The following is a 26246-nucleotide window of genomic DNA, read 5'->3' on the forward strand; positions in this document are numbered from 1 at the left end:
TCCTATGCACACCCTGCAACTTATATAATTTATTCCTTGAAAGGTTTTTCTAAATGGTAGGTGGTTGGGATATCCAAAAGTTATTGCTAAATGGTGGCTGGAATAATTCCATAAGCAATCTGTGGGTGCTGCACAGGGGAATAAAAGGTGGCAATGAAAGAGGAGAATACTAGGAATTAGGTCAATTCCCTACAGTTGGTTGTTCTGGGTAGTCATCCTTTCATGGTGATTAAGAAATAATCCCAGGAGTGCTAAATTCTGTGGAAGACCACCCAGACTACACAATAACTGAAGATATCAGAGAGTTCATCAGGTCCCCCATCGGCAGTCTTGGAGATCTTGAGTGTTGGTGAAAGGGAGCCTCCTCAGGGCTGTTTCAAGGGGATTCTGCTGTGGGTTCCTTGGTGCTTCAGTCCAAGTGCCATCAGTTGAACACCTGGTGGAGTCTGAAGGAGAGGCTCATCTATTCCCCAGCCCTTGAGAGTTTAGGCACTTCTAAAAATATTCAAGCTTGAGCCGTATGCCCACAACAAAGTATTCACCTGAGTTCAAAGTTGCTGAGTAACTCCAAAGTAAAGGATTGCTTATGAGATAAGGAGACCTTAGTGTCTTTGAGGGTATAGGTTTCAAGGTCTACTCACAGACTATAGCTGTTGAAGCAGGACAGTATCTGAAGAGTCGTGGCATCACTGTGTTGGATTAAGAATACTGACGTCCAGCGGTACAAATACAAACAAAAAACAACCCGGATCTGATAAATGAGAAGTTTTGGGTTATTTTAAAGGGCATATCCTTAGCATGAAGCTGAGTAAACACGGCCCATATCAAACCACAAAAAGAATTGATGGTAGCAATAAAGGTGTTTTAAAAAAAATAATTAGTACTAAAATAAAATAATAAAATAAAACATGGTATGAACTAAAGGGAAAGGCTGCAATGACGGTTAATATAATTTGATGTAATAATATTTGTGGAAGTGAAGGCTTTTACCTCAGATTTAATCATCCCTTGGTTTCTGATTTGGTGTTGGAGGTATGGCACTTTTTTGAGTGTTTTTCTCAGTTGCCCTGAGTTTCTGCGGTGTTTGTTTTGCTTCAAAGTTAAACTAGGGCAATGCTTGAAAGAGCATACTGTCAATTACCCAAAATGCTTGTGCAACCAATCTGCTTGCCTAGTTTTGATTGTGCTTAACTGAAACCACCTGTAACTGCCGTTTGAAGAGCAGATGCTTCAGAGTCCCTGAATTTATTGTCATGTTTCCATTTGTGAACTGTCCAAGCTACCATTATTTTCTTAAACTTCTTCATTTTTGTTCTGAGACTTTGGAGGGCTGGGGCCTTGCTTTAGGCTGTCTGGAGGTTGCCACATGCAAACTTTGATTTGGTTAAACCATCATAGCAAAAATTTGATATAGATGTAGATACACACACACACACACACACACAGAGAGAGAGAGAGAGAGAGAGAGAGAGAGAGAGAGAGAGAGAGAGAGCTATTTACAGGATTAGTTTAATTCACATTTAACACTGCCTCCTTCTGATAACTGTCACTTGCAAAACCCTACATTTTTCATTCTGTCTCCTGTTGCAGTGTATTTGCATTTTTGTACGCTTATTTTTTCATGGGTTGTCTGAGGCAGCCTTCCCCAAGCCATTTGATGTTTTGGACTACAACTGCTATCATCCCTATTGTCTACTCTGGTTAGGGATTATGAAAGTTGCAGTCCGAAATTTCTGGAGGGCACCAGAATGGTGAAGGCTGGTGCACAGTTTCTGGGGTATGACTTCTTAAACTATTAATGTTTTCCCCAAAGAATTTTGACAGCTTGTACTTATTGCTGTTTTTAATTCGTTGTTGGCATTACCTGCCACCCCCTCCCACCCTAATCCCCTCCATGTTGCATCTATTAAATTACTTGAATCTTTGACAAATAACACCAAAGAAAACAACTTTTCAAACTTATAGGCAGTGTTCTTGTAGAAAGAACTGGTGTAGCCAGCTTGGTGCAGCCATTGACCATTTACGAGAGCAAAGGTGTTGGACACAGGTGGTTGGAATTCAAATGGGCCACTTCATTATTATTTACCACTATTATAATTTAAACAATATGAAACCATTTTAGGCCTGTGATGGAGGAGAGTCCAAATCAGGGTGGGGAACAGGACCAAGCCCACTGACATCCCTTATCCCCAGAGAGCCATTTTGACAGGTAGGTGAGTCTGCCCAGTTTGCCCACCTGTCTATCACCTGACATCCTCATGGCCTCAGCAGCCACGAAGCCATAATTCTTGATTGCAGGCTACTTTTTCCCTGGAGAGGATGATTCAGAAAATGCAGCTTCCAGTTTACTTGCTGGGATTCCATTTAGAACCAACATAGCCCCTGGTTTAAAACTGTTGCTGTTGTTGCTGCTTTCTTTCTGGGCTGAATGCAAAGTGCTCGCATTACCATTTATATTCTAAAGTAACTTAGGCCTAAATATATGAAACACCACCTACTTCCCTACAGACCCTCTTGGGTGTTTAGATTTGCAGAGGGAACCCTCTTCGTAGTTCTACCGCCTTCACAAGTTTGGTATGTATGCGTGTGTACCTCTTTACCTTAGCTTCCAACACCTGAAACATATATACTTGAACCCATCCTATTATTTTGATTGTAATCTATTTTTACTGTTTTTAATACTTTATATATAAATTGCTGCAGACTGAGACCTCATAGTGAAGGGTAGGTAAGAGGTCAAATGAAATATGTAGTAGTAATTATATTTAATAATTATTTAAATGATTGACTGTTGAGAAGATTCTTTTAGATTGCTGCGTTTCTTTTCTTTTCTTTTAATCGTGCCCTATTGGCCTGGTAATTCTTACAATATGACTTAAATAGAGTGTGATGAGTACTCTGTTTTGACTTTATGCCTTTGCATAATGTTTTTCCATTAAAGCTGGTAATCATATTTTTATCGGAATCTTTGATGCCTCAAAAGATCTGTGATTTGTAAAGCTTGCTAGGTCTTGTTCAATTGATTCCCCCCTTCAAGTAGTAGCTTGTTTGAGCAACTAAATTTATCCCGTGCGAAAAGCTGATGTGCTGCACAATTTTTACCTTGTGTTTGATAGAGGTCGTTAACGTAGTGCCCATGGGTGCACATGACAGTGTAAAGGCCTTCCCTGGTGCCTGCAGGGTTCCCCTCCCTCAAAATTAGGCTTGAAAGAAGCATTCTATTGTAGCCTATAGTGTGAGTTGTGGAATGTGATTGGCTGCCAATGTGTATGTGTGTGTTACCGTTTATCTGGTTTTCAGATGTGTTTAAAAAGGTAAAGGGACCCCTGACCATTAGGTCCAGTCACGGACGACTCTGGGGTTGCGGCGCTAATCTCACTTTACTGGCCAAGGGAGCTGGCGTACAGCTTCCTTTTTAAAAAAATAATAATAATAATATTTATTAAGAATTTAATAATTACAAAAAGAAGAAAAAAAGTTAAACAAAACAATACAATACATAAAAAGCAAAAACAAAACAAAACACTGCTTATCTTAACAAAACAAAGACAAAGACAGAAACAGTTAAAAACACATCCAATATTTTCATATCTTGTCTTTCATTTACTTGTTTCGACGACCTCCTCACACCTCCCTTTTTTGTATTCTAGTTCAATTAGCTATTTCAGTAAATCCTTTCCATCTTTCTCAGTTTTTGTCCTATAGTTTATCTTAACACAATCTAACCTTATTTTTTCCCCTTTGGCCCATTAACAGTCTATTTTTACTTAATTCTTTATAACATTTCTGCTAAAGCCATATAACTTCATTCCAGCATCCTTCTAACATTCATTAATTTTACAGTGTTTCTGTAAATAGTCTTTAAATTTTTTCCAATCTTCTTCCACCGACTCTTCTCCCTGGTCTCGGATTCTGCCAGTCATTTCCTCCAGTTCACTGGCGTACAGCTTCCAGGTCATGTGGCCAGCATGACTAAGCCACTTCTGGTGAACCAGAGCAATGTACAGAAATGCCGTTTATGTGTTTATGGGCTGCCAAAACTTGGTAACCTTTCTTTATGGGAGTAATTTGGATTATATGAGCTAATTTGTTTTGTATTCTTTAATATGGATAACACTGTTTTCAGTGTGTTGAGGGTTGGTGCAGAGGCTTCAGGACCTTTATCTCTCTATTTCTCCAAACAGAGGGTGTTCGCTAAGTTTTTATGTCTGTTTATAGAAGTTTTTTTTATATACCACCTTCTCACAAAACATCAGCAACATTAAAAACCCATTAAAAGCTATACAAAACAATCAATAAAATCACTGGAAAACATTGAACAACTGCATAGGCCCATTGACATAAAAAAACCCCAAACATCTTCAAGGTATGCCTGAGTGTCAAAAATGAGGAGGCCTGCTGAATCTCTGCTGGAAGAGTTTTCTGCAACACATTCTTTTTAGCATGGGCAAAGTAAAAGGCTCCTTGCAGGACAGTTCACAGAAAGAGAGTTGTGTGTGTTCCTTCAAGTGAGATGATACATGTTGTGCTGTGTGGCTCATTCCTTTTGTGTCTATTAATCCTATAAATTAGCAAGAAGAAACAGTTAACCAACAGGACAAGGTTTGTTTCTTTTCTGCTTTCCCCCCTTTCGCTCTGATGATCTGAAGCTGCTTCAGCAAGTTACTTAATTTTATTCAGAGCATTACCAGATTGTGTTTAAATGAATTGGGGGGACGGGACGGGGGACAGACAGCTAGTTTACACCAATTTCTCTAATTCTAATGCACCCCACCCCACAAAACGAAGAAGAAAGCCACAGCACTGGAAATACATTGTGAACCAGTTTTCATTCAGTGAACTCTCTTTGGTTTGTCCAGCATTATGCAACAGGCAAATGCTAATGAAAATTCAAAAGGCTATTGTTTGTACATCAAGACTTTCTGCCAAGGAAGAGGAAATGTTGGGGGAAGGGATGGGGAGGTACTTTATGAAATCTTTTTCGAAACAGCAACTGCTTTATTGCATTTTTCCTCTTTTTTAAAGATATAATACATGATGAGAAGTTAACAAAAGATTGCGCATGAAAATAAAAATTAAAAATAAGGAACATACATATGTAATTTGCATCCATCCATTCTTGGTGGTTTCTGTCATATACTATAAGGACTTCCATTTCTTGTCACTTTCTTTCAGTGATTTCCATTAAGACTTTGTAAGTCAGCCGAGTAGATGCATGGGTTGATCATGGATTCCAGTCATATTCTCTCTGTGCTATATGTGAGATAAAACAAACAAAAATCATGAAAAATGCTAGGTTTTGCTTTATTCTCCTTTGTCAGGTCACTTTCTCCAACAAGGCCATTGTCCACACCTGTCAATGCTATTCCTCCATTAAATTGCTGTTGGATACTTTTTTATTATAATTATTTATTAAATTTATATACCACCCTTTGTATTTTAAGAAATCTACCCAAGTCCGTAGGAAGGACCTCATGATGAAATGAACTGTAGCATACTGTGGTGCTCTCTAAATGTTGCAGTGTGTCATGCCTTTGCAGATTGTGAGGCCAGGGGCATGGATTGTCTTGGAGCTGATTTTTGTAAGCTGCTCTGAGAGCCTTTTTTGTGTAAATGGTAGAATATAAATGCTGTAAATTAATAATAATAAATAACTCACATCATTCTTGACCATTGGTCATGTTGATTGGAGCTATAGTTGAACTGCCCTTGCTTTTAAGTATTGGTTTGTGCAACCTAGCACTTGTGTAAACCCATTACAATGGGCCAGCTGTTTTTAAGCATAACATGCTGATTTGGACTGGCCCTTGTCCTTTTTTTGTCTGTCGTAACTCCTTCTCTCCTTCAATGTGCTTGATATTTTATTTACACGTCTAAGCACCAAGTGCACGTATATTCTACTGTCGCACAAGCCTGTCTATAATGAGTGGCAGTGGCTCTCCCAAGGTTTCAAGACAGAGCTCTCTCCCAGCCCTACCTGAAGATGCTAGGGATTGAAGCCAGTATCTTCCGGATACAAAATATGCAGAAGATGTTGGCTTCAATCCCTGGCATCTCCAGGTAGGTCTGGAAGAGACCCCTGACTTGAAACCTTGGGGAGCCAATGCAACCAACTATAGACAACCATGAGTTAGATGGACCAATGGTTTGACTTGATAGAAGGCTGCTTCCTGTGTTCCTGTGTTCATATCACCACCTGTAGCTTCTCAAGTCCAGGAATTTCTTAACTGAATACCAGATGGTTAGTTGAGCAAGAATATGTTTTTCAAGAATATGAAAATACGTTTGCAAGAATATGTTTTTCTCGTTGAAGTACACAAAATTGTTTAATGTTTTCCACCGTGTATAGAAATTTGGTGTGTGTGTTTAAAAGCAAGTGTACTTATTTCAGCAATTACTAGCCCACTACTAAAAAAATCTATCATTCCTGGAAGCTATTGGAAATGAGATGGTCTTTAAGAGTTTCGTGCACAGCTTGTTCTTGCAGTGATTTATGTCAGAAGGAAAACCAATATTACTGTGTTACAGTCTCAAAAAGTTAATAAATGTAGTTAAGTCTCTGTATGGAAAAAAAGAGATAAGCCTTAACAGAAGTAAATGTAGCAGCACAGTGAAAGCCTGGTTCCTATTTTTGAAAAGTAACAGCATCTGAAGAAAGTATGACATCTAAACCAGTTATCTCTGCAAACATTTACTGGAGCCCTATATCCAGGTACATGGACACAGTTTCCATTGAAATGAGTAGGATATAAGCAAAGGCAATTAGAGTGAAAATGCAGTGTATATTTATGAGCTGAACTCTGTCATTTAAACCAGCACTACGTATGACAGGTGGCATGGGGATGCCAGTGAAAATACCATTCCCTTAACTGATGGAGGTACATGCCGTGCATTGTGATGACATCATGTTGTGTGTGTGTGTGTGTGTGTGTTTGCTCCACATCATTGGATAGAACTTCACAATATGATGACATATCTTACGTCTGATAGGGTTGAAGAGGAAAACTGCAAGCACCTGCCTGACAAGCTTCTCTGATAACCTGAAAACTATCATATGAATCTGATCTAACATCCATTGACATTAATGAACTAAAATGCATACTTATTGCACCCTTTGTATCCAAAGCTCGAAATGTGTGGCTGCATACAGAATGTTAAGGGTGATTCTCTTTTTGCATGTTATATATATTGGCTGTGAATCTTGGGGGACCTGCTCCCTGATCTGCAGTCCTTTTCCACCTGGCCCAGGAGGGCGGGGCCCTGACCTATTCCAGCTGCAGAAGCTGAGGCATCTGAACAGACTTTTGGGTTGGGGTATTGCACAGCGGCTTTTGTTGCTGTTGTTATTGCCCCAGTTGTCTAGTTTTAAATTGTTTTTAACTTGTGTGTTTTTAAATTAAGAGTTTCGGTTGATTTTGAATGGAAAGACATGGGATATGCCTGGTATACTTCAGAGCTTAGGGAAAGGAAACAAGCTGGGAGACGGTTCAAACTTGAATAAAGGAAAACCCTGGTCATATGCAATCAATCATTGGTGAGGGTTCGGTATTGAGCCTACCTAGTGGCAGTGAAGGCAGCAAAGAAGGAAGTGGCAAAACCAATGATAGCTCACTGTGCCTTGTTTGCATAGCATTTTGAGGATAAAATTGCTCGCATCCAGTACAGCAGCTGAATCTCAAGGGGTGACTAGAGCACTGTCTAGTCCTGTTGTGTTGGATGAGCTTCATTTAGTTGGGTTTGAGGATGTATTTTGTGTTTTTATTTTGTATCTTTATGTTGTGAACCACCCTGTGCTCTTTGGATGAAGGGGAGTAAACAAATTTATTAAATAAAGTAAATAAAAATGGTAGATACATAAACAGAATGCAGGCTGATATCCCTCTTCAATTGAAAATATGTATCCATGTAAAATTTATCACATTTATTCTTTTAGGAAACATTTTTTGAGCAACCATTTCTTTCTAAAGGAGTTGATTCAATATTTGCATGTGCGCCCTGCAAATCAGGTGGCACCAATTCTAGCAATTGCCTATATGTGCTGTAAAGGACGAACTTTGATCTTATAATCACTAACTCCCTTGAAAGCTGCTCACCTGACAGTTGGGTAAATTGCTCTGTCAACATCACATGCCTGTATATAAATACAAAGTATAAAGTGAAAAATAGCCTTCAGACTTCAACATTTACAGTAAACAACTGTATTTTTATTAGCACTTGTGAAAAAGGGTCTTGTTGGGTTATGCAAACTGTTTTCCTCAGCCAAAAAGGAATGGCCCATCCAGTTTAGCAATCCTGCCTCTACTAATGGATACTAATGGATAGATACTAGAACATACAGAGAGGATGATAAAACCATATTCCATATATGCTCACTTCTCTCTCTCTCTCTCTCTCTCTCTCTCTCTCTCTCTCTCTCTCTCTCTCTCTCACACACACACACACACACACTTAAAAAAAGAGAGGCTAGGATGCCCAGAATGCAAGAAATAAGTCCAGGTTGATTTGTATTCCCTAAGAATACTGAGGGTTCTTTTTTGTACCTGAAAATACTACTGTAATAGAATCATAGAATTATATGTAGACAATGTTGTTATGCTGGAGTGTACAGCAGCCTATTAGGCTCTGTGGTTTATAATTATATATAGACTTTCCATGTCGTAGTTTGCAAGCCTCTGAAAATTAATTGCACTTAATGTTAGTTCTGCTAAATTTGGATCACTGTCACACCTGCATTATTTTTTTAAACGGAGATATTCACACCTACATTTTGCAAAAAGGAGATTCCCCCCCAACTCATGGTTGCCTAACTCGTGGAAGATAATTCCATGATAATTAATTTCAATATCATTAATCCAGGACATTGAGGAATGGTGTATCTAATGTTGCAATGTTGATAGATATCTTGGCCTTTATACAGAATGTCATGCAGAAGATATGACAGAATATCTCGTGCAGTTTTTGTCATTGCCCTTATTAAAAGCAGGCTGAGTGTGACTGGGAACTACAGGAACAGCATACACCATAGTTAGTGGAGTCTGTTGAATCATTGTATTTTTTCTGAGAGTTTTCTTAGTTGCAAAACCTCCATTTTCCTGTCTTCTACCTAGATTTTGATTCCTCCTTTACCTGTGTTGTAGGTCAGTCTACAGTCAGCTAAGCAGTTGTACTTTCCAACTTAGCTGGCTTAGGCTGTTGAAGTTAGTGGGACTAAGCAAGCATAAATGATTTTTGTTTGCAGCCTCCTAAGAGAATACAGTCCAGGTATTCCTTTTTTTCCTATGGCACATGTGTGCATGCAGTATGTAGTTCAAGAAAGGAAGTCAAGGAAGAGGATAGTCACATGAGAAAACCTTTTTCACTTTGCCATGACTTTCCAGTATTGTATAGGGCAGAAAGGAAGGGTCTGCTGCTGTGGCAGCTGTTTTGTATTTAATTCTGTGCCTACCTTAATATTATTTGTAATAATGTGGCTGAATAATGAATAACCATTATGCTCTTTGGCTTTCTGGGAACTTTCTCCCTTGAATTATTTTCTCCCTTGGAACACCTTACATCAACTACTGTACTGCAAAAATGGCGAGAATAGATGCTAGTATTTGTTTTGTACTCTTACTTGTACATGTCATGTTCTCATCTGTTTTCCCAGAAAGTGTATTCTGAAAGACATCTGCTCCTCTTATACAAGTGTCCTTTTCCTGGGCCAAGGATGTTACAATGACTCAAAGCAATTATATATGCCCACATTGTTTGCAATTGATATGAAGAGACTGACCCTTTACAGAAATAGAGAACAAGAGCTGCTGCTTGTTTCATGCGATTTCCTCCCGCTCCCCTGGCAGCGATGACTAAATCCTTCATAGTACAATGGATAACCATTTCCTAGATTAGGGGAAGTTGGAAAAGGGTTTCCCATGTTGTTAGACTAATAGTGGATGAATTGTGAAATATAAGTTTTTCTAGGTATCTCTGGAAGGTGTCATGATTTGAAACCTACACTTGTCATCAAAAAACAACATTGCAAGGTTCCAAATGGAGTTACCTAATGTGTTTTGTGCTCTCAAAATGCTTTACAAAATGGTAAGAACTACTTCAGATATTGTCTGTATTAGGCTTTTCCTTTCAGTGGCACTGCCACTGAGCAGTTATGGCACGGATTCTCTCCCACATTGAAAGTTTCCACATTAGCAAATGGATCTGCTAATATAATGTAGAGAATCTGTGCTACATGTTTCCAAAAAATATTTTTTTTGCAGTTTCTTGGTTGGGACTGAAACATGCAGCTTGGCCCTCAGTCACACAACAAGGAAGCTGACCTGTAGAACCTTTAGACCAGAGATGGCGAACTTGTGACACCAGAGCTGGCCCACCCATGAGGCAGACAGAAACAGCCGCCTTGGGTGGAGGAATCCTATGGGGCGGTGTCCCCACAGGCCACCCTGCCACCACCGGGGGTTGTGCACTGGCAACTTCCAGCAAGGTCTCATGGAACTCCTATGAGATCTCGCAAGATCTTGCCAGAAGCCATCACCCAGTAATCAAGGCTTTGGGGGCATGTGGCACCAGCCTGTTTCAGGTTGTGAAACAGGGCAGGCCACCCCTGTGTGACACTCCCAGGTGTTGTTAGGAATTGTAGTCTATCATACCTGACTATTGGCCCTGTTCACTGGGGCTGATGAGAGTCGGAGTCCACAACATCTGAGTGGTTCACACCTTTCCCATCCCTGCTTGAGACAATCTGTTCCATATTACAGAAACCTCAAGCCTTCCTTCACAGTTACTTTATAAACAGGCACTAAATCATACAATATCCTTTGTAGGTCTGTGGGCATATTGCCACTTAGAATCATAGAATCATAGAGTTGGAAGAGACCACAAGGGCCATCGAGTCCAACCCCCTGCCAAGCAGGAAACACCATCAGAGCACTCCTGACATATGGTTGTCAAGCCTCTGCTTAAAGACCTCCAAAGAAGGAGACTCCACCATACTCCTTGGCAGCAAATTCCACTTCTTCTTTGTCATGCACTGTGAAACATATTTATCTCAGCTTCTTTTTGTGCCCTTTTCAAATTTGCATTTCATGGCATTTCTGAAAATGGGAAATGTTTACCTTTTAGAGCAGAGCGGTCCAACCTCTCAGACCAAGTGGACTGCAAGAGTACTTTGAAACAGAACCCATGGGTTACACACTGAATTAAATTTCCATCTTGTAAATTAAAGTGTTTGCAATATGGTTAACATTATTTAATGTATACAGTATATTTAATTAAATACTCAGTTAATGAGTAAAGTATAAATTTCTTCAAAAGCTAAATCACAAAATAATTGAGAAAAAGAAACACCACAGATCTATAAGGATTTATACAGTAATTCAAGATGTCAGTAACCTTTTTCATTGCCAACACTCATTTGTGATAAAACAAGGTCTCTGATCAGTGTATTTGAAGCAATCACCGCACATTTGTAAAACATTTGCTGACCAACACTTTTTAGCCAACTTATCCATTCTTGCTGACTAGCCTTCCCTCTCACATCTGGGTTTTACTTTTTCTTTTTAACCTCTTGGCGCCTCCTGCCTCAGCATCTCCCATTTTTACATGCTTGTGCATCTTTCAAACACTTTTCTCTACCTCAGCCTCTCACACCTTTGCCAAACTCCATTTCCCCTCAGTCCCCTACTGTTTTTAGCCCATTCCCTCCTGTTTTTAGCCCATTCCTCCCCTTGGCTTTTTACCTCAGCACCCACACTTCACTTGTTTTTGCCTCCATGTCTCTTGGCTCACTCAATTCCATTTTATTATTATTAATCTCACTTTATATTCATATTTCATGCTCTCTTTCTCCTCCACTTTTCACCTCACCCACCTTCTCTCGCCTCTCACTTCTGTCTCCCCTCACTTCTCTCTCTCTCCCCTGCCCCTTGCATGGCAGGCTGCACTAGTGGTGTAAGGCAGTTCTCTCCCCCCCCCCTCCTCTCTCTCAGAAGCAAAGAAGGAGAGGGGAGCTCACTGTTACTCAGGAGGCCTAGTCTGGGCCTAGCCTATGGTGTGCTGGGCACTGTCACATGGGACTGGAGCCCCTGATCACAGCCTGCTGAGGAGCTTGCAAGAGCCAGACCAAGCTGGGACAAGGGCATGTGGGTATGGAGAGTGTGTGGAGGCAGATAAGAACATGGTTGCTAAGGGCCACCCAAAAAGGCTTTGAGGGCTGGATGCGACCCACGGGCTGCATGATGACCCACCCTGTTTTAGAGTGATGTTTCTGGTACACCACCAGCCTGCATTCACAACTTTTTGCATGTAGTATCCCATTCTCCTTGGTTATTTTAAATATTTTAGTACATACAGAATTCTTGTTAAGCAACACTACTCAATGATGTGTGCCGGCCAAACTAATATATGTTTTTGTAGTACAGCAAAGGAGCTTTCAGTTACCTTTCATTATATGACTAAGAAATTTGTGAGGCTTGACAAGCTGTTTCCAATGTGGCTTTTCTTCCTTTTCAATCAACAAAAGCAGGTGCCAGTATACTTTATAATTAAATTATACAGCTAAAGAAGAGAATCAAAACACTTTGGCTGAATAAAAAAAAAAAATTGCAGACATTTTTGTCCAGCATTTGTAAACAGAATGTACAAAGAATGTAGGTCTTCAGACTGCAATCAAGCTTTAGCCAGGAGGAAAATTACATCTAATATCAGTATATGAAGGTAAAACAACACAAAATTCCATCCTCTACTAAATGGAATAGACATGTTGGCCTGGTTGACAACAAACGCTAAGCTCGCCACTCAGCAGAAAAATATATAGCCTCTTTGATGCTCTGACAGTCCTGCTTTTACCCATAGCTGAAGCATAGTTTGAATCTGGGCTCATGTTGTGTCTCACTACATACAAACCACAAGCTATAGGCAAGGTTTGTCATTTGCTTACCACTTGGGTTTTGCTTGAGGAAGATGATGTTGACGATAATTACAAGCCCAAATTCAAATATTAACAGCCAGCTGAACCATGGTAGCATGGCAGTAGGGAGACCAGGGGAGGAGTGAAATGGGTGCAATTTATTTCTTTTGAATACCAGCTCCTTTGCACAGTTCAGCTTTACCTATGAACTGGGCCATTGTTGACATTGCATGAATTTGGCTTTTACTCAGTGCTATTTTTCTAGAAAAAGCAGTGTCGGAACTCACCACAAATGCCTCCCTTATTCTCTTATAATGGCAATGGCACCCACCTGAGAGGTGCCGCAACTGAGTTCTTGCTGGGGGGAAAAAAAGCTTTCGCTGATTTATGAGTTTGATAAAATGTTGGAGGTGCTAGACAACTGGAATACAGTGGTGCCCCGCAAGATGAATGCCTCGCAAGACGAAAAGCTCGCTAGACGAAAGGGTTTTGCGTTTTTTGAGCTGCTTCGCAAGACGAATTTCCCTATGGGCTTGCTTCGCAAGACGAAAACGTCTTGCAAGTTTGTTTCCTTTTTCTTAACACCGTTAATACAGTTGCGACTTGACTTCAAGGAGCAACTCATAGAACGCAGTGTACATAGTAGCCTTTTTTGAGGTTTTTAAAGACTTTGGTGATTTTTGAAGCTTTTCCAAAACTTTCCCGACACCGTGCTTCTCAAGACGAAAAATTCGCTAGACGAAAAAACTCGCGGAACGAATTAATTTCGTCTTGTGAGGCACCACTGTATTTTACAATGGGTTGCCTAGTGATGTGAGGTGAGAATTCTCTGGAGAATATTCTCCACAAGCTGTAAATTCTGTGTCGTCTACATAGCTGCTTTAAATCTACACACCTCATTAATCGAGAATATTCTTGAGAATATTCTCGAGAATTTAACATCACTAGGGTTGCCAGCCTTTTTAGCCAGTCTCAAAATGGTTGCTGCAGGAGCCATGGCATAACACAAGATCAGAAAATTGTTGTGATACCACCACAAAAAGATGCCTCCTGGTTGCTAGGGAAAAAGGAAAGGCAAGCTATGGAGATCCCACAGACTACTAGAAAATAAGATAGAAGCAGGAAAAGTGCACCAAAGGGGAAGGGAAAAGGGCAGCTCTTTAGGACCCCAGGGATTCCTATTGCCTGCTGTCCAAGCGCCTCTTTTAGCAATCGCTGCATAGGTAACTTTATAGGAGGGCTGGAGACTGGCTTTTTTAAAAAAATGAAAGCTCAAAGTCTGGAGCCCCTGCCAGGGGCAGCAGTGAAAACTGGGTTCATTGGCAGCCTCCATTTTACAACGTGCTTATACATACAAAATGTGACGGTGGTTTTTCCTGATAGATCAAAAGCTGTTAATGTAATTCAGGGCACAGTGTAGTTCATCATAATCTTTTGGCAATCTCAGTTAAGATAGCTCTTTGGAACTTCGTTACTCAGACATAAGGAGTTAAGAGATCAGAGCTTGGTCTTAGTAGCCAAAGTCCATGTGTAACTTGACAGGGTGCTCCCAGTCTAGATGACATATTGTGGGACCATGGGGAAGAAAGACTGGGAGCAAGGTATATTTTAAAAAAATATCGCTTGATCCCATGTGACTGTAGCACTTCCAAGTTGCAGATAGGGGCATTGCATAACTCACCACACTGCAACATTAAAAAACGGCTGTGCATGTAGAAACCTAACATGTATCCCCTCCTGATATTCTAGATTGCTGTGTGCAGGGAACTGTGTTTTGCAGAGGAGTGCTGGGGGCGGGGGGGGGGGGGGAGAGAGCGAGAGCGAGAGGGAGAGAGAACCTAGAGCTATTTTGCAGAAAAGTCTGGCTCTGAGAAGCTTCATCAGTACCTTCATAATAAACATAAGTATATGCTATCCAAATCTGCTATAGGTGTCTGGAAGCTGTTGTCTAATAAATTGCACATTCAAACATGGAAAGTGTGTTAAAGTCATATGTTCACTGCATATTTGTTGGTGGAGAATTGTCTTTCCTTGTTCCTCTTGGGAGCTGCAGCGCCAGAACCATTGTTGCATCTGTGTCTGGAATAGATTTCTTATGGTCAAAGTAGCTTTTACCAGCATTCCCCACTGTTCATTTTCTCCTCTCTGTCATACAATGCTAGTCTGTCCCTTCCTTATACAGTATAAATTCCTTCTTGTTAGCAGACCGTGTGTAACAAATCTCCTCCTATGTGCACCTCACAAAATAACCCTGTTGTTCTTTCTCTGATTACCTGACGCTGCAAGTCTCTGCTATCTGCCTCTCTTTCTATACCTACCTTATTTGCTTGGAGTGTCTGTTGGAACTGACCTCTTCTTTACCTCTCTGACCTACAATTTTATACTACCTCCCCAATCACTAAAACAACTTTCAGTTTAAAAAAAACGGACCTGAGTCATTTCTTCATTCACTGGAGGTTTCAGTTTGCAGAGACCAGTAGGTACATAGCCGAATAACGCTTTCATTTTGAGTTATAGTCTCTCTCACTGTGATATGTTTTGTTGGTGAGATCAAAGGAAATTGTCTGTCTCACCCCTGACCTGGGTGAGTCAGAGACATGCATTAAACCAACATCATGTACTAGAAGAACCATGTCCAGGCACAGTAAATAATACTGTTATCAGCCCACAGATCTGACTCCTTATCCTAGAACATTTTCCAGTGCATTTTCCCATATAGGTATGACATCAATCTTCACTGCAAACCAGCAGATGCTCTGTGCTGTGGTTATTGCTCCAGTGTAAAATCACCATCTAGAATTTACCAGCAAATTCATTCTGTGTAATTTGGACTTAATTGGAATCCTGGGTTCCTTTCTGAATGTAGATCAGTGTAGCCCAGCTAGAAAAAGTATTTTCACCACTAACTGCTTCTCTGAATGGGTCATTCTGTTCTTACACATTTGGATTTTGCATGGAAATGTCACTGATGGCACATTCTACTCTCTGGCCACACCTTGATTGCTGTTTTGCTCAATATATCTAACAAGTAAACCTCTAGAATGCAAAGGCTTATACCAAAATAATTCTGTTCTCAATATATTTTTTCCCTGAAAAAGATTAATACCATTGAGCCTCTGAAATTTGTAGTGGCTTACTAGTTTCCCAAGAAAGATTGCAACCTGACATTTGGTTTGGTTTTGTATATTGGCTCTTTTAAGTGCGTGTGTGTGTGTGTGTGTGTGTGTGTGAATGGCTATGAGAATTGGGGAATGATAATGTTATCTAACTGAATCCTCACAAGCTTAACTATGGGTTGAATTTGAGAAGAAAGTATAAAATGCTACGTGGTAAAAATGGAACTGTGTGTAGGAATTCTGAAATAAAATCGAATTCACCCACTTAAATTGGAAAGGATGCAGAGTAGGGCATGTACAATAAAGACACATATCGAATGATTGAGGATGTCTACTCATCCCTAGTCCTTTTGCAATCAGTGTATGCACCACTTCTGCTTCCACTATCTAGAAAATGGTAGAATAACTCATTTATCTTTTACCAGCAGGTTATTGAGAAACCTGTATAGATTGCACAGTGCTGTTCCACACTGCTGAGCTGTGCAGGTTTCCAAATAGCACACAAATATTTGGTAGGATTTTTACCCTAGAGAAATGGGCTAGCCTAGACTATTTATAGCCCTTTTAATATATTCGTTATTTGCTTCATTACAGCGTTGCTCAGAACCACAAACAGAATCTAATGACTGTCGCAAACCTGGGGGTTGTTTTTGGACCAACGTTAATGCGGCCGCAAGAAGAAACGGTTGCTGCGATTATGGACATCAAATTCCAAAATATTGTGGTTGAGATTTTAATTGAAAACCATGACAAGGTAATTTGTTTGAATTTGTACATCTTCCTTTTTTATTATTGTTTGCAAATGCTTTCTAATCTAATGCATATTTCCCAGCTGTCCTTATCCACAGAGTTACAGGAAGAGACAAGAAGTTTAATATTCACATCTCTGTGAGCCTTTCCACATATGGAACCGTTTTACTGATTTTGGGGAAGGGGTTCTAGCTGAATTAGGGAAAGGTGATAAAATGTTTGGGCATCTTACAGCCTTTCACTGAGGCACTGTCCCACTCCTAATGCTCCTTTAGAGCCTTTAGACCAAGATGTGGAACCTCTGGCGATTCAGATGCTGCTGGACATTCACTCTGCTTTAGCGGGAAAGTGATGCCTTTGGAAATCATCATTATTACACTAATACTCACGTCTAACTCAAGTTAGATTTCTGTGCCTAGGAGCCAGTACATCCAGAGAAAGGGTGACAGAAGATAAAAAGTGTAATAGCTGCTGATATCGCAAAGGACACCCCTTTACCCCCCAGGAACAGAGTAGAAGTTTACAGCTAAGCAGGGAGGGAGAAAGCGGAAAAGAGGGAGGCATATTTGAAGCATAGAGGATCCTGGGAACTGTAGCTTCCTCCTTACATAGCTACAATTCTTAGCACTCTTAATCTGCTATATTATATTTTGAGGAAAATAATCTGAATTAAGTGTGTGTTGAATGTGCTTTTAATGTACTGTATGTTGTGGACCTGCCCAAAGGCAGGGAAATTTGCAGAATGTCCCCAGCATCTCCAGGTAGAGCTGGCAGGGCTGCCTGAAACCCTGGAGAGCAGCTGCCAGCCAGTGCTGACAACACTGATCTAGACAGACCACCAATTTAACTTGGTATGAGGCACTGTCTTATGTTCCAGATAAGGCAGTGAAATGTGGGTGCCCCCCAAGAGATGGGGAAAGGGAAGGATTGAGGGTGGCAAAGCTTAAAAGAGAGTTCACGCTAAGGCCATTAAGGCCACTGCAACACTGCATCTAGATATAGATTACTGTAAAAGGCAAATAAGTGCTAGCCTCAAAAGGATCGGCTCCTGCTTTTCAGTGATGTGCAGCAACTACAGTTTTGGTTAATTTCCAAGCTCTGACTTAAGTGTTTTGATAATAATCCTGCTTCTGTGGCCTTAACAGAGGAAGAAGATGGGTGTTTTGGAATAGTGTCAGTTCAATGAGGTCATTGATTAACCTGTCAAGTTGTCTTCAATAAATTTCTGATGAATCAATGCATGCCCTCAGTCTGAACTTGCATCCATGCATCTTAAGATCAGTGTGCAGTGTTTGAATCTGTTATTGATTTCTGCAAAGAAATTGCAGCTAGGCGCTTCCTGGAACATCTGGCTGAATTACAGTCTGATGTGGATTGCCAAGTTATCTCATATGCAGGCCATTAAACTGTCTGTGTAATCAGAAAATTTAAATGATTTCTGAGCATTTGTAGATGTTCATCCAAATCAGGGATGGCATCGTTTGCAATGTTAGCGGTGACTAAACTGATAAATACTTGTTTCCTTTCCTATCAAAATTCTTAGACTAATCTTTACAGCCTTTGTTGAGAGCTGTTCCTCTCCACCACACATTTTATTTCATGTTGAATTGGCATTAAATCTATGATACTTGCCCTCTTCTATTGCAAAGCTTGGGAGCAACTGAACACTTCAGCATTCCTGACTCTCTTTTTCTCCGCCCCTAAAACACCACCACCACAATAGATATTCAACACCGTTCCAGATACACCACAATCAAATTCTCAGCTGCTTTTGTCTCGAAAGAAGAGTACAGATTCCAAGCCACCATCATGCAGTGAGAGGCCCTTAACTCTCTTCCATACTGTGCAGCCCAGTGAAAAGCGTAAGTATCTTAATCCTCTGTGCAATTGGTTGTGCTGTCATATTATATTGCTTTGTCTCAGGGTGGTCAAGAGACTTGGTTCTCAACGGCAGTAAGAAGGAGACACACCTGTAAGTGTAAGGCTTCAAGTTTCTAATGTCTTTGTTGTTTCCTAGCCCTATATTGTTCAGCACAAAATAAAAGCAGTAACTGCACTCCATTCTCCCTAGATTCAGCCCCCCCCCCCACAGTCTGTGACCATGGTCATGTAATCCTACCCATAGATGAACACCCCTTTCGTCAATAGCAGTAGATAGGATACCCTTGTTAACAGCTTTGCTCATAGGTAAGTAGCTCTTTTGTCTAATTTCCATTAGAGCTGCGCAGACTTGATGCCAAAATAATTTACATTCCCTGGATGGCAGTTTTTGTGAGTTAAAAAGAAAAGCATGCATGGAGAGCCAGGCAAACAATAGACGTCAAACTTAATCACCATTAAAAGGTTTTGCCATTGGGAGACTCCCTCTTGTTCCTTTGTGTTTAGAGACATTTCCCCTATTCTCAGGCTTTTCTGTTCAACTTTGAAGAATTAAAACTTTCTGTGTTGTTTTGTACAGATTTCGTTTTATCAAAGCAATCTCAGTTCAGTTCATTGTGTTTTCATGTGCAACCCAATCTTTGCTGATCTCCAGGCATTCATTGCGACTCTTATGTGGTCCTTCTAATCTAAACTATCTTTCACTGAATAAATAATGGACAGTAGTGTTCATTGAAGAGGCCTCTTCCTCTTTTCTGTTTGTCTTCTGTAATCTGAATTTTACAAGCTGGGAAATAAGTGAGAGACTTAATAATGAAAAGTGTTATGTTGCATGTATGCCATGTGCACCATCACATGTGAAGCATTTCTGTGTGCCTATTACTCTGTGTACATACTGCAGGACATCATAATTGGCTGTGCCTCTCTGGCACATGCATATGCTGTAGCTTCTTCAGAGGTAATGATGTACACCAGGATTAAGGAACATGTTGCCTTCTGTGTGGTGGTGATGTTGGACTGCAGTTTCTACCATTGGCCAATGCTGACTGGGCTTCATGGTTGTTGGAGTCCAACAACTTCTGGAGGGACGTAAGTTCCCCATCCCTGGTGTACAGTCTTGGTCTGAAATCTCTGAGGGGGCCTTTATGCTCATGAAGTTGATTCTCTAGCACAACTTGACTGCACAAGAACTCAATGGGCAAAACTAGACATGGCATTAAATATGTCTGCACTTAATGTGCCCTTTTAAAAATATCAGCTACCCAATGGTGCCAATGGCAGGTAAGGTCTTCCTCCCAATACCAATAGGAGATTTGGAGGAGTGGGGTTTTTTTGTTTTTTTGTCGAGACTGTAGCAGAAAAGGAAAAGGTTAAATACACCTCCCTGCTTGCTGCAATCATGCTGATAATGAACAGCCCTCTTAGTAGCTGCTATTTGCATTTTTAAAACTGTGCACATTAAATGAAAATATGCTTTGACTGTCCAGTTTGGCCTAGAGGAGGCATACAAGCTGTATATGAAATGTTTTCCTGTTGCTGATTAAGGCCAATCTCAAGAATCAGATCTATGTGTCTGAGATAATTAGTGGCTGTGTGTGTGTGTGTGTGTGTTTTAAAGTCGTGTCCCCCCCCCCCCCCACTGCCAGCCATTATCAAGACTTCAGAGGAGCAATGTAGAAAATTATAACTTGGGGGGGGGGGGTTCCATGTAAACATGGTTGCAAGGTCCTTTCAGGTTTAGGCAGTTGACAGTAATGTTAATGTTGGGATTTTTTTTAACAGTATGAGGACTGCTGCACCCCTTCTGAGTTTTACTGTTGTAGGCAGCTAGCAAAGATACATAACAGCATTATCTTCCATTTCTCTCTGTTAATACTCCTCTGCTTGCTGGAAAAAGTACAGTGGGAGAGAATCTTCCTGGATACATCTACCCCAACCAAAGAAAGGGAATGGAAAGCATGCTCTGATGTTGTTCTTTATTTATATATCTATTTATTTAAAAAAAATATCTTATATGCTATCTCATATAAGATAGCAAGGCAGTATGCAACAAAATATGCAAATGAAATAAAATCTGGAATACTGTACAATATAAAATAAGCATGGCAGTTGTCTCACATTGAAAAAGTTTAAATATATGAATTGGTTTGTCAGCATAAAAAGGTTTTCAAGAGACCTTTGAAAATTGGCTGTGAGGATGCCTGTTGAATCTCTACTGAAGGAGTGAGGCCAGTGACATAAAATGTCCAATTTCTAATTGAAACCAGCCAGTTTTCTGAAACTTTTGGGACAACTAACAGTACTCCTACAGATTATCTTTGTGCTGGGATCAAGGCAAAAATAAATACTATTTTGGTACCAAACCCACCACCTTTCTGGAAATAGTAAAAGTTTTTAATTTCTAGACATAAACTTTCAGGCACCTAAGCAGCATAATTTTCTGATGTTTTTCTACCCTTCTACAGAACCTACAGAAGTGGTCGTTATTTCCCCCCCCCCCTTCTCTCTCTTTTATGATGTCCCAGAAGGCTGGGCAACATAGCTCTTTAAATCAGAGCACTCTTGAGAGGGCAGAAAAGCAGCCAGTATTTGCATCTTCAATGAATTTCAGAAGTAACACAATATGATAGCATGAAATTAATCATTTTGCCCCTAATGTAATGAGAGAGTTTAAGAACAAACCCAGGGTGGTAAGTTAAGGCAAGAAGAGGCTCATACAGTGGTAGGAGGAATGTGTTAATTTGTTAGCTTGCTTGACCAGCCTGCCCATAGACTCCTGGTTAGCATTCTTGGGTTGTTCTTGGAAACAGGTATGTAACTGCTGATATGTAGACAGAGTAAGTAGCTCTCAGCAACTCCTCATTTTCTGCCTTAGGAGATCCCTCTGATCTCTGGTCCCTCTGATAATGCCTGTCCTACAAAAAATGTGCAGTAGAATCAAGTACTCGCTCATCTTGGAAGAATCTTCTCAAAGGATAGCGTGGATGTCATAGTCATATAGTTACATTTTGTAGAGAGAGCCCATGCTTTCATGGCAGAGATACCCATTACTTGGGAGTCAACTGTTTCTTGTAATGTGAATTTCATTTAAGTGACAGGCCATAGAAAGCAGAGACACAGCTGCATTAACTCCGGAAAAATTATGATATTGGCCCTAAACATAGAACTGTGATTTGCAGCAGAAAGCCAAGAACATTTTCTGTTGGAGATTCTCTGTGGTATGTGGATGATCTTAGGAAGGAATTACCTAAGAAATCATAAGAAACATTGGAGTTGCAAGGAATCCTGAGGAATAGCTGTTTTCTATTTGTATGATACTTAATGCATCAAAATGGCACTGAAGCAGTTGAGGAAAGCATATAGTAGTTCTTTCAGATCTGATATTGCTTGTGATTGTAGTGGTAAAAGACAGTTTTTAGAACATGTAGTTAAGATTTGTGGTAACATTTACGTAAGAAATTCATATAGTTCCCATCTTAAAAAATAACATAAAAAGAAACAACTGTCTGATAGAAAGTCTTAATCTTGGTTATTCAACTACAAATCCCTTATTGAGAAATTGAAATTAAAAACAGATCATATTGATTAATAGAACTCAAATAAAGTTATTAAGAAAAAGAGGTCTGATGCCTGTTCTCCATTATGGTTATGAAGACAAATATTTAACCTCTTCACTGCATGAGAATATATTATTGGGTTTTCAAAATGTACTAGGAAACAGCAGTGATATTTTACTAGAAAAATTGGTGCCGGAACTCACCACAAATGTCTCCCTTGTTCTCTTCTAATGGCAATGGCCCCCACCTGAGAGTGCCAGAACTGAGTTCCGGCTGAACAAAAGCCCTGGGAAGTAGTCATGTGGAATTATGCTGAGCTCACTACTGTCAGTTCTGTATTATACTTAATAATTTCGCATGCAGATATGCACCTGTCCCCACATCAAGAGGCATTGTCATGTCAGAAGGGACAAAAAATTAGCCCCTGAAGCAGACAAAAGAAGAAAATATTTTGAGCATAAATCTGAGCTTTAGCTGAATAGCCATAGAGGTATGAACAGTAATGGAACCTCTTTACTGCAGAATTAGAATTTTTGGGCATAGGATATGAATCATCTTCTGATGCTAACTGGTACAAAAAATCCTCTCTCCATACAAAAATATGACAAATGCATTCTCTCTCCCTCCCTCCCTCTCTCCCTCCCCCCCCCTCTCAATAGCTTAATGAATTTTAGTACATGTATCTCTATCGTTCATTATTTTGTTCTTTTTCTTCCAGAGGAGAACAGGAACAGTATCATCAACTCCAGCCTGGAATCAGTCACATCATCAAACATCAACAGTTTCCTCCATTCCAACAGCACTCCTCAGTCTAACATGAACTCCAGTGACCCTGACTTAGAAGTTATTAAACCCAACAGGCCAAACTCACTGTGAGTACAATCCTGATTTATATGTCAGTATTTCCTCTCTGCTGACCCACTGTTCTGCTTATTAGGAATAAAGTTTGTTGATTCAGTAATGTTTAATACTACTGTAACCACAAGCTATGTGCTTTATATTTTCAAACTCTGAAGAGAAATGTACATACGTTCAATATGTTTGGGGTTTGTTAATTTACCTTCTATTATTCTGAATAAGTTGGGGGGCTTTGGATCTAGGTTTTTTTTATGTCTTTACACTCCAGCTTGCTCATTTGTGCACATGTCTTGTGTTTTGTGTTGGCTACACAGGGGTGTTTCCTAGTTTCGTTTGCTTCCAGAATCAGAGAGAGGATTTCCTATTTAGCTAAAACTGGAAAAGTGCTTTTGGCGCAGTTCTTCACCAGCTAACTTTGTGCCCGTCTCTTTGCTGCTTGTGCATTGTCAACATTTCAATGAAATGCCTAATCCTAAATCTCAGAGGAATGGTCCAGTTCTACTAGGAATTGTTCCTAATCTCTCACAGCTGATTTCTCACATGAGTAGCAGCAGACTTCTGTTGTGGTTAAAAAAACCAGTCATTTCCCTAGGCTCTGTTGTGTCTGGCAACATAGTTCAGCAAAAGTTCCTCACCACACTTGAGCTTCCTTTCTGCACAGACAGAATCCACTCCAGACTCTGGCAGTAACTAAATGTTTTAGAACACCTGCAGCTGTCATCAGAGGCCTCCTCCTTTGTCCCCTGATAAGGTCTACATTGTAAAAAACATTGACATGACATCAGTGTATTGTGAGTTTTTCTTATCCTTGCATTGCTTCCTTGAGACAGGGTGGAGAAATTCAAAAGTTTATTAGTAGACATTACCAGAGAAAAGAGATGAAAGAGACAAAAGGTTGTTGCTTTTGGTGGCAGCTATGCACCCTCTTCAGTGTCAAGTTCTGGACTCTGTGGCAAGCTTTCCTGTTAAGACAGTGGCTGTTGTTCCAGAACTCTTACAGGCATCAAGTTGACCAAGGTGATGTTGCCATCATTCAAATATGTTCCTTATGTTAAGGCATCCCAGAAACCCGGATGGCACAGAAGGTTGTGTTTATTGGCTTACTGGTGTTTGAGTTTCTAAACTCTGTGTGTATGTCTGTTTAGTAATTTATTCCCTTCTTTCCAATTCCTAAACTGATGGTTCTTGTGGTATGTGAAATTAAAAACACACAAGCATAAAGAGGAGTCAGAATGATGTTGTATCAAAAGAATGATAGAATGTTGGCTCAAAAGGTGTTCAGCCATTGAACTTGACATCATGTTCCTTTTGAAATGTGCCAGGAATAAGTCCTTAATCAATAAAGTGGGTTTTTTCCCCATTTCCTGTAGAAATGGTGGGAAGGCTGGTTTTATTACCAGGTAGCCTTTAAGTTAAGAAGAGAATAAGGATCTTAACCCAGTCAACACTTTGAGAGATGGAATCTACACCAAAGTGTGCAGACAACTTTGATAAAATATCTGAGCACATCTTTCGCCCTACATTCTGCTTTGAATTCTGGTTTCTTTGTATAGGAAAGCAGATGTTTTCCTACCACAGTTCCTACTTTATAATAAAAAATCATCAGAATAAATGAGTGCTGGCAAAACATTGAAATTGATGGCTGTCATAAACACAGTTTCCGCTCATTTTTGAAGCACCCAAGTAGAGATTCTAGAGTGGGGATGTTGGGTTATTTTTTTAACGGGATGAAGGAAAACAATCTTTATTCCAACTTTTTTTAAAAACTAACTTCTGTCATTTTGGCATTTTGTGTGCACCAGCTAAAAATCTGCTGTCACTACTTTTTGAATTGTGACTTGAGAAAGAAGCAAGCACTCTCAATTACAAATCAAAAAAGGCTTGGCTCCTTTGTTGGATACTTGCTTCATTCATTTCACTGTCAATCAGGCTTATATGCTGCCCAATAATAACATACTCTGGGAATCAGTTAAATGTTAAAGTACAAAAATCACCCATAAAACAATATTGCTTTCAGCCACTACTTGTCATTTTCAATCTGCTCTCTGATTTATTTTCATGATCACTGCTATTTTTAGAGCTTGCCATTGAAGGGTGTTGGGCTGTCCATTTTTATTTGTCCTTTAAATTAGAATAGATTCATTATCAGCTTCTGAAATCTAACAACAGAATTATAGCCACCACCTTCTGAATTTTGTTCTTCATTGTACAATGCCAGTTGATCCCATTTTTGCAGCAGCTTACCATTGAGATGTGATAAAGAGAGCAGGGTGTTTTTGAATAGATTAGAACAAGGTGTCCTTAAGAGTCAATTGCTTTGTTTTGTGGGTGAATGTAGCATGTGCTTATCAAATGTGTGGGTGATTTGTGTCTCTGAAATGGGGTCAGGTCAGCTTTGTAGTTTTGGAGCTTAGGAGCATTCCTTGCTCCAGCACTGCTTCTGGATGCCCAGTGGTTAGAAGTATTTTTTACCAACTTTATGTGGTCTTTTCTGTGAACCGCCCTGAGACCTCTGGGTATAGGGTGGTATATAAATTCAATAAATAAAAAATCAGGCCCTGGAGATTTGAATTCAGGTAAAGTAGATAGGTGTTCCCTTGCCACATCTTTCTCTGTCCTGGGTTGCAGTTCATTCATTGCATAATTTATTTTGTTATCACCAGGTCAGGCCTAAGTAGTGCAAGCAGAAATCATTTACAGATTTGCCACTACAGTCATAAAAAGGTGAAGGTAAATGGACCCCTGACCATTAGGTCCAGTTGTGACCGACTCTGGGGTTGCGGAGCTCATCTCGCTTTATTGGCCGAGGGAGCCGGCGTGCAGCTTCCAGGTCATGTGGCCAGCATGACTAAGCTGATTCTGGCGAACCAGAGCAGTGCACAGAAACGCCATTTACCTTCCTGCCGGAGCAGTACCTATTTATCTACTTGCACTTTGACATGCTTTCGAACTGCTAGGTGGGCAGGAGCAGGGACCGAGCAATGGGAGCTCACCCCATTGCAGGGATTCGAACCGCTGACCTTCTGATCAGCAAGTCCTAGGCTCTGTGGTTTAACCCACAGCGCCACCCGCGTCCCCCACTACAGTCATACCTCGGGTTAAAGTTGCTTCAGGCTGAGCGTTTTCGGGCTGTGCTGCGCTGCGACCCAGAAGTGACGGAATGCGTTACAGACGCTCAAAATGATG

General features: G+C 40.3%; 1 protein-coding gene and 1 long non-coding RNA gene across 13 annotated transcripts in view; one reads left to right on the forward strand and one right to left on the reverse strand.

Annotated features, from left to right (window-relative positions):
* The window catches only part of ARHGAP26 (Rho GTPase activating protein 26), a 205136-nt gene that overhangs the window by 137141 nt on the left and 41749 nt on the right, over positions 1-26246 (forward strand). For all 12 annotated transcript variants that reach the window (XM_081179627.1, XM_081179621.1, XM_081179626.1 and 9 more), the window contains 3 exons: positions 16612-16771; positions 18491-18629; positions 22921-23074. In XM_081179627.1, coding sequence (XP_081035753.1) covers positions 16612-16771; positions 18491-18629; positions 22921-23074 — 453 coding nt within the window. The remainder of the gene's footprint in view (positions 1-16611; positions 16772-18490; positions 18630-22920; positions 23075-26246) is intronic.
* LOC308579172 lies at positions 4082-12039 on the reverse strand. Its single transcript, XR_014004330.1, has 4 exons — positions 11864-12039; positions 8094-8131; positions 5095-5253; positions 4082-4561 (listed from the first exon to the last, which is right to left on the reverse strand). It is a non-coding gene; the product is annotated as an uncharacterized lncRNA (long non-coding RNA).

This window comes from Podarcis bocagei (genome assembly GCF_964188305.1).
Source record: "Podarcis bocagei genome assembly, chromosome: 2".
In the NCBI taxonomy this organism is placed as follows: Eukaryota; Metazoa; Chordata; class Lepidosauria; order Squamata; family Lacertidae; genus Podarcis; species Podarcis bocagei.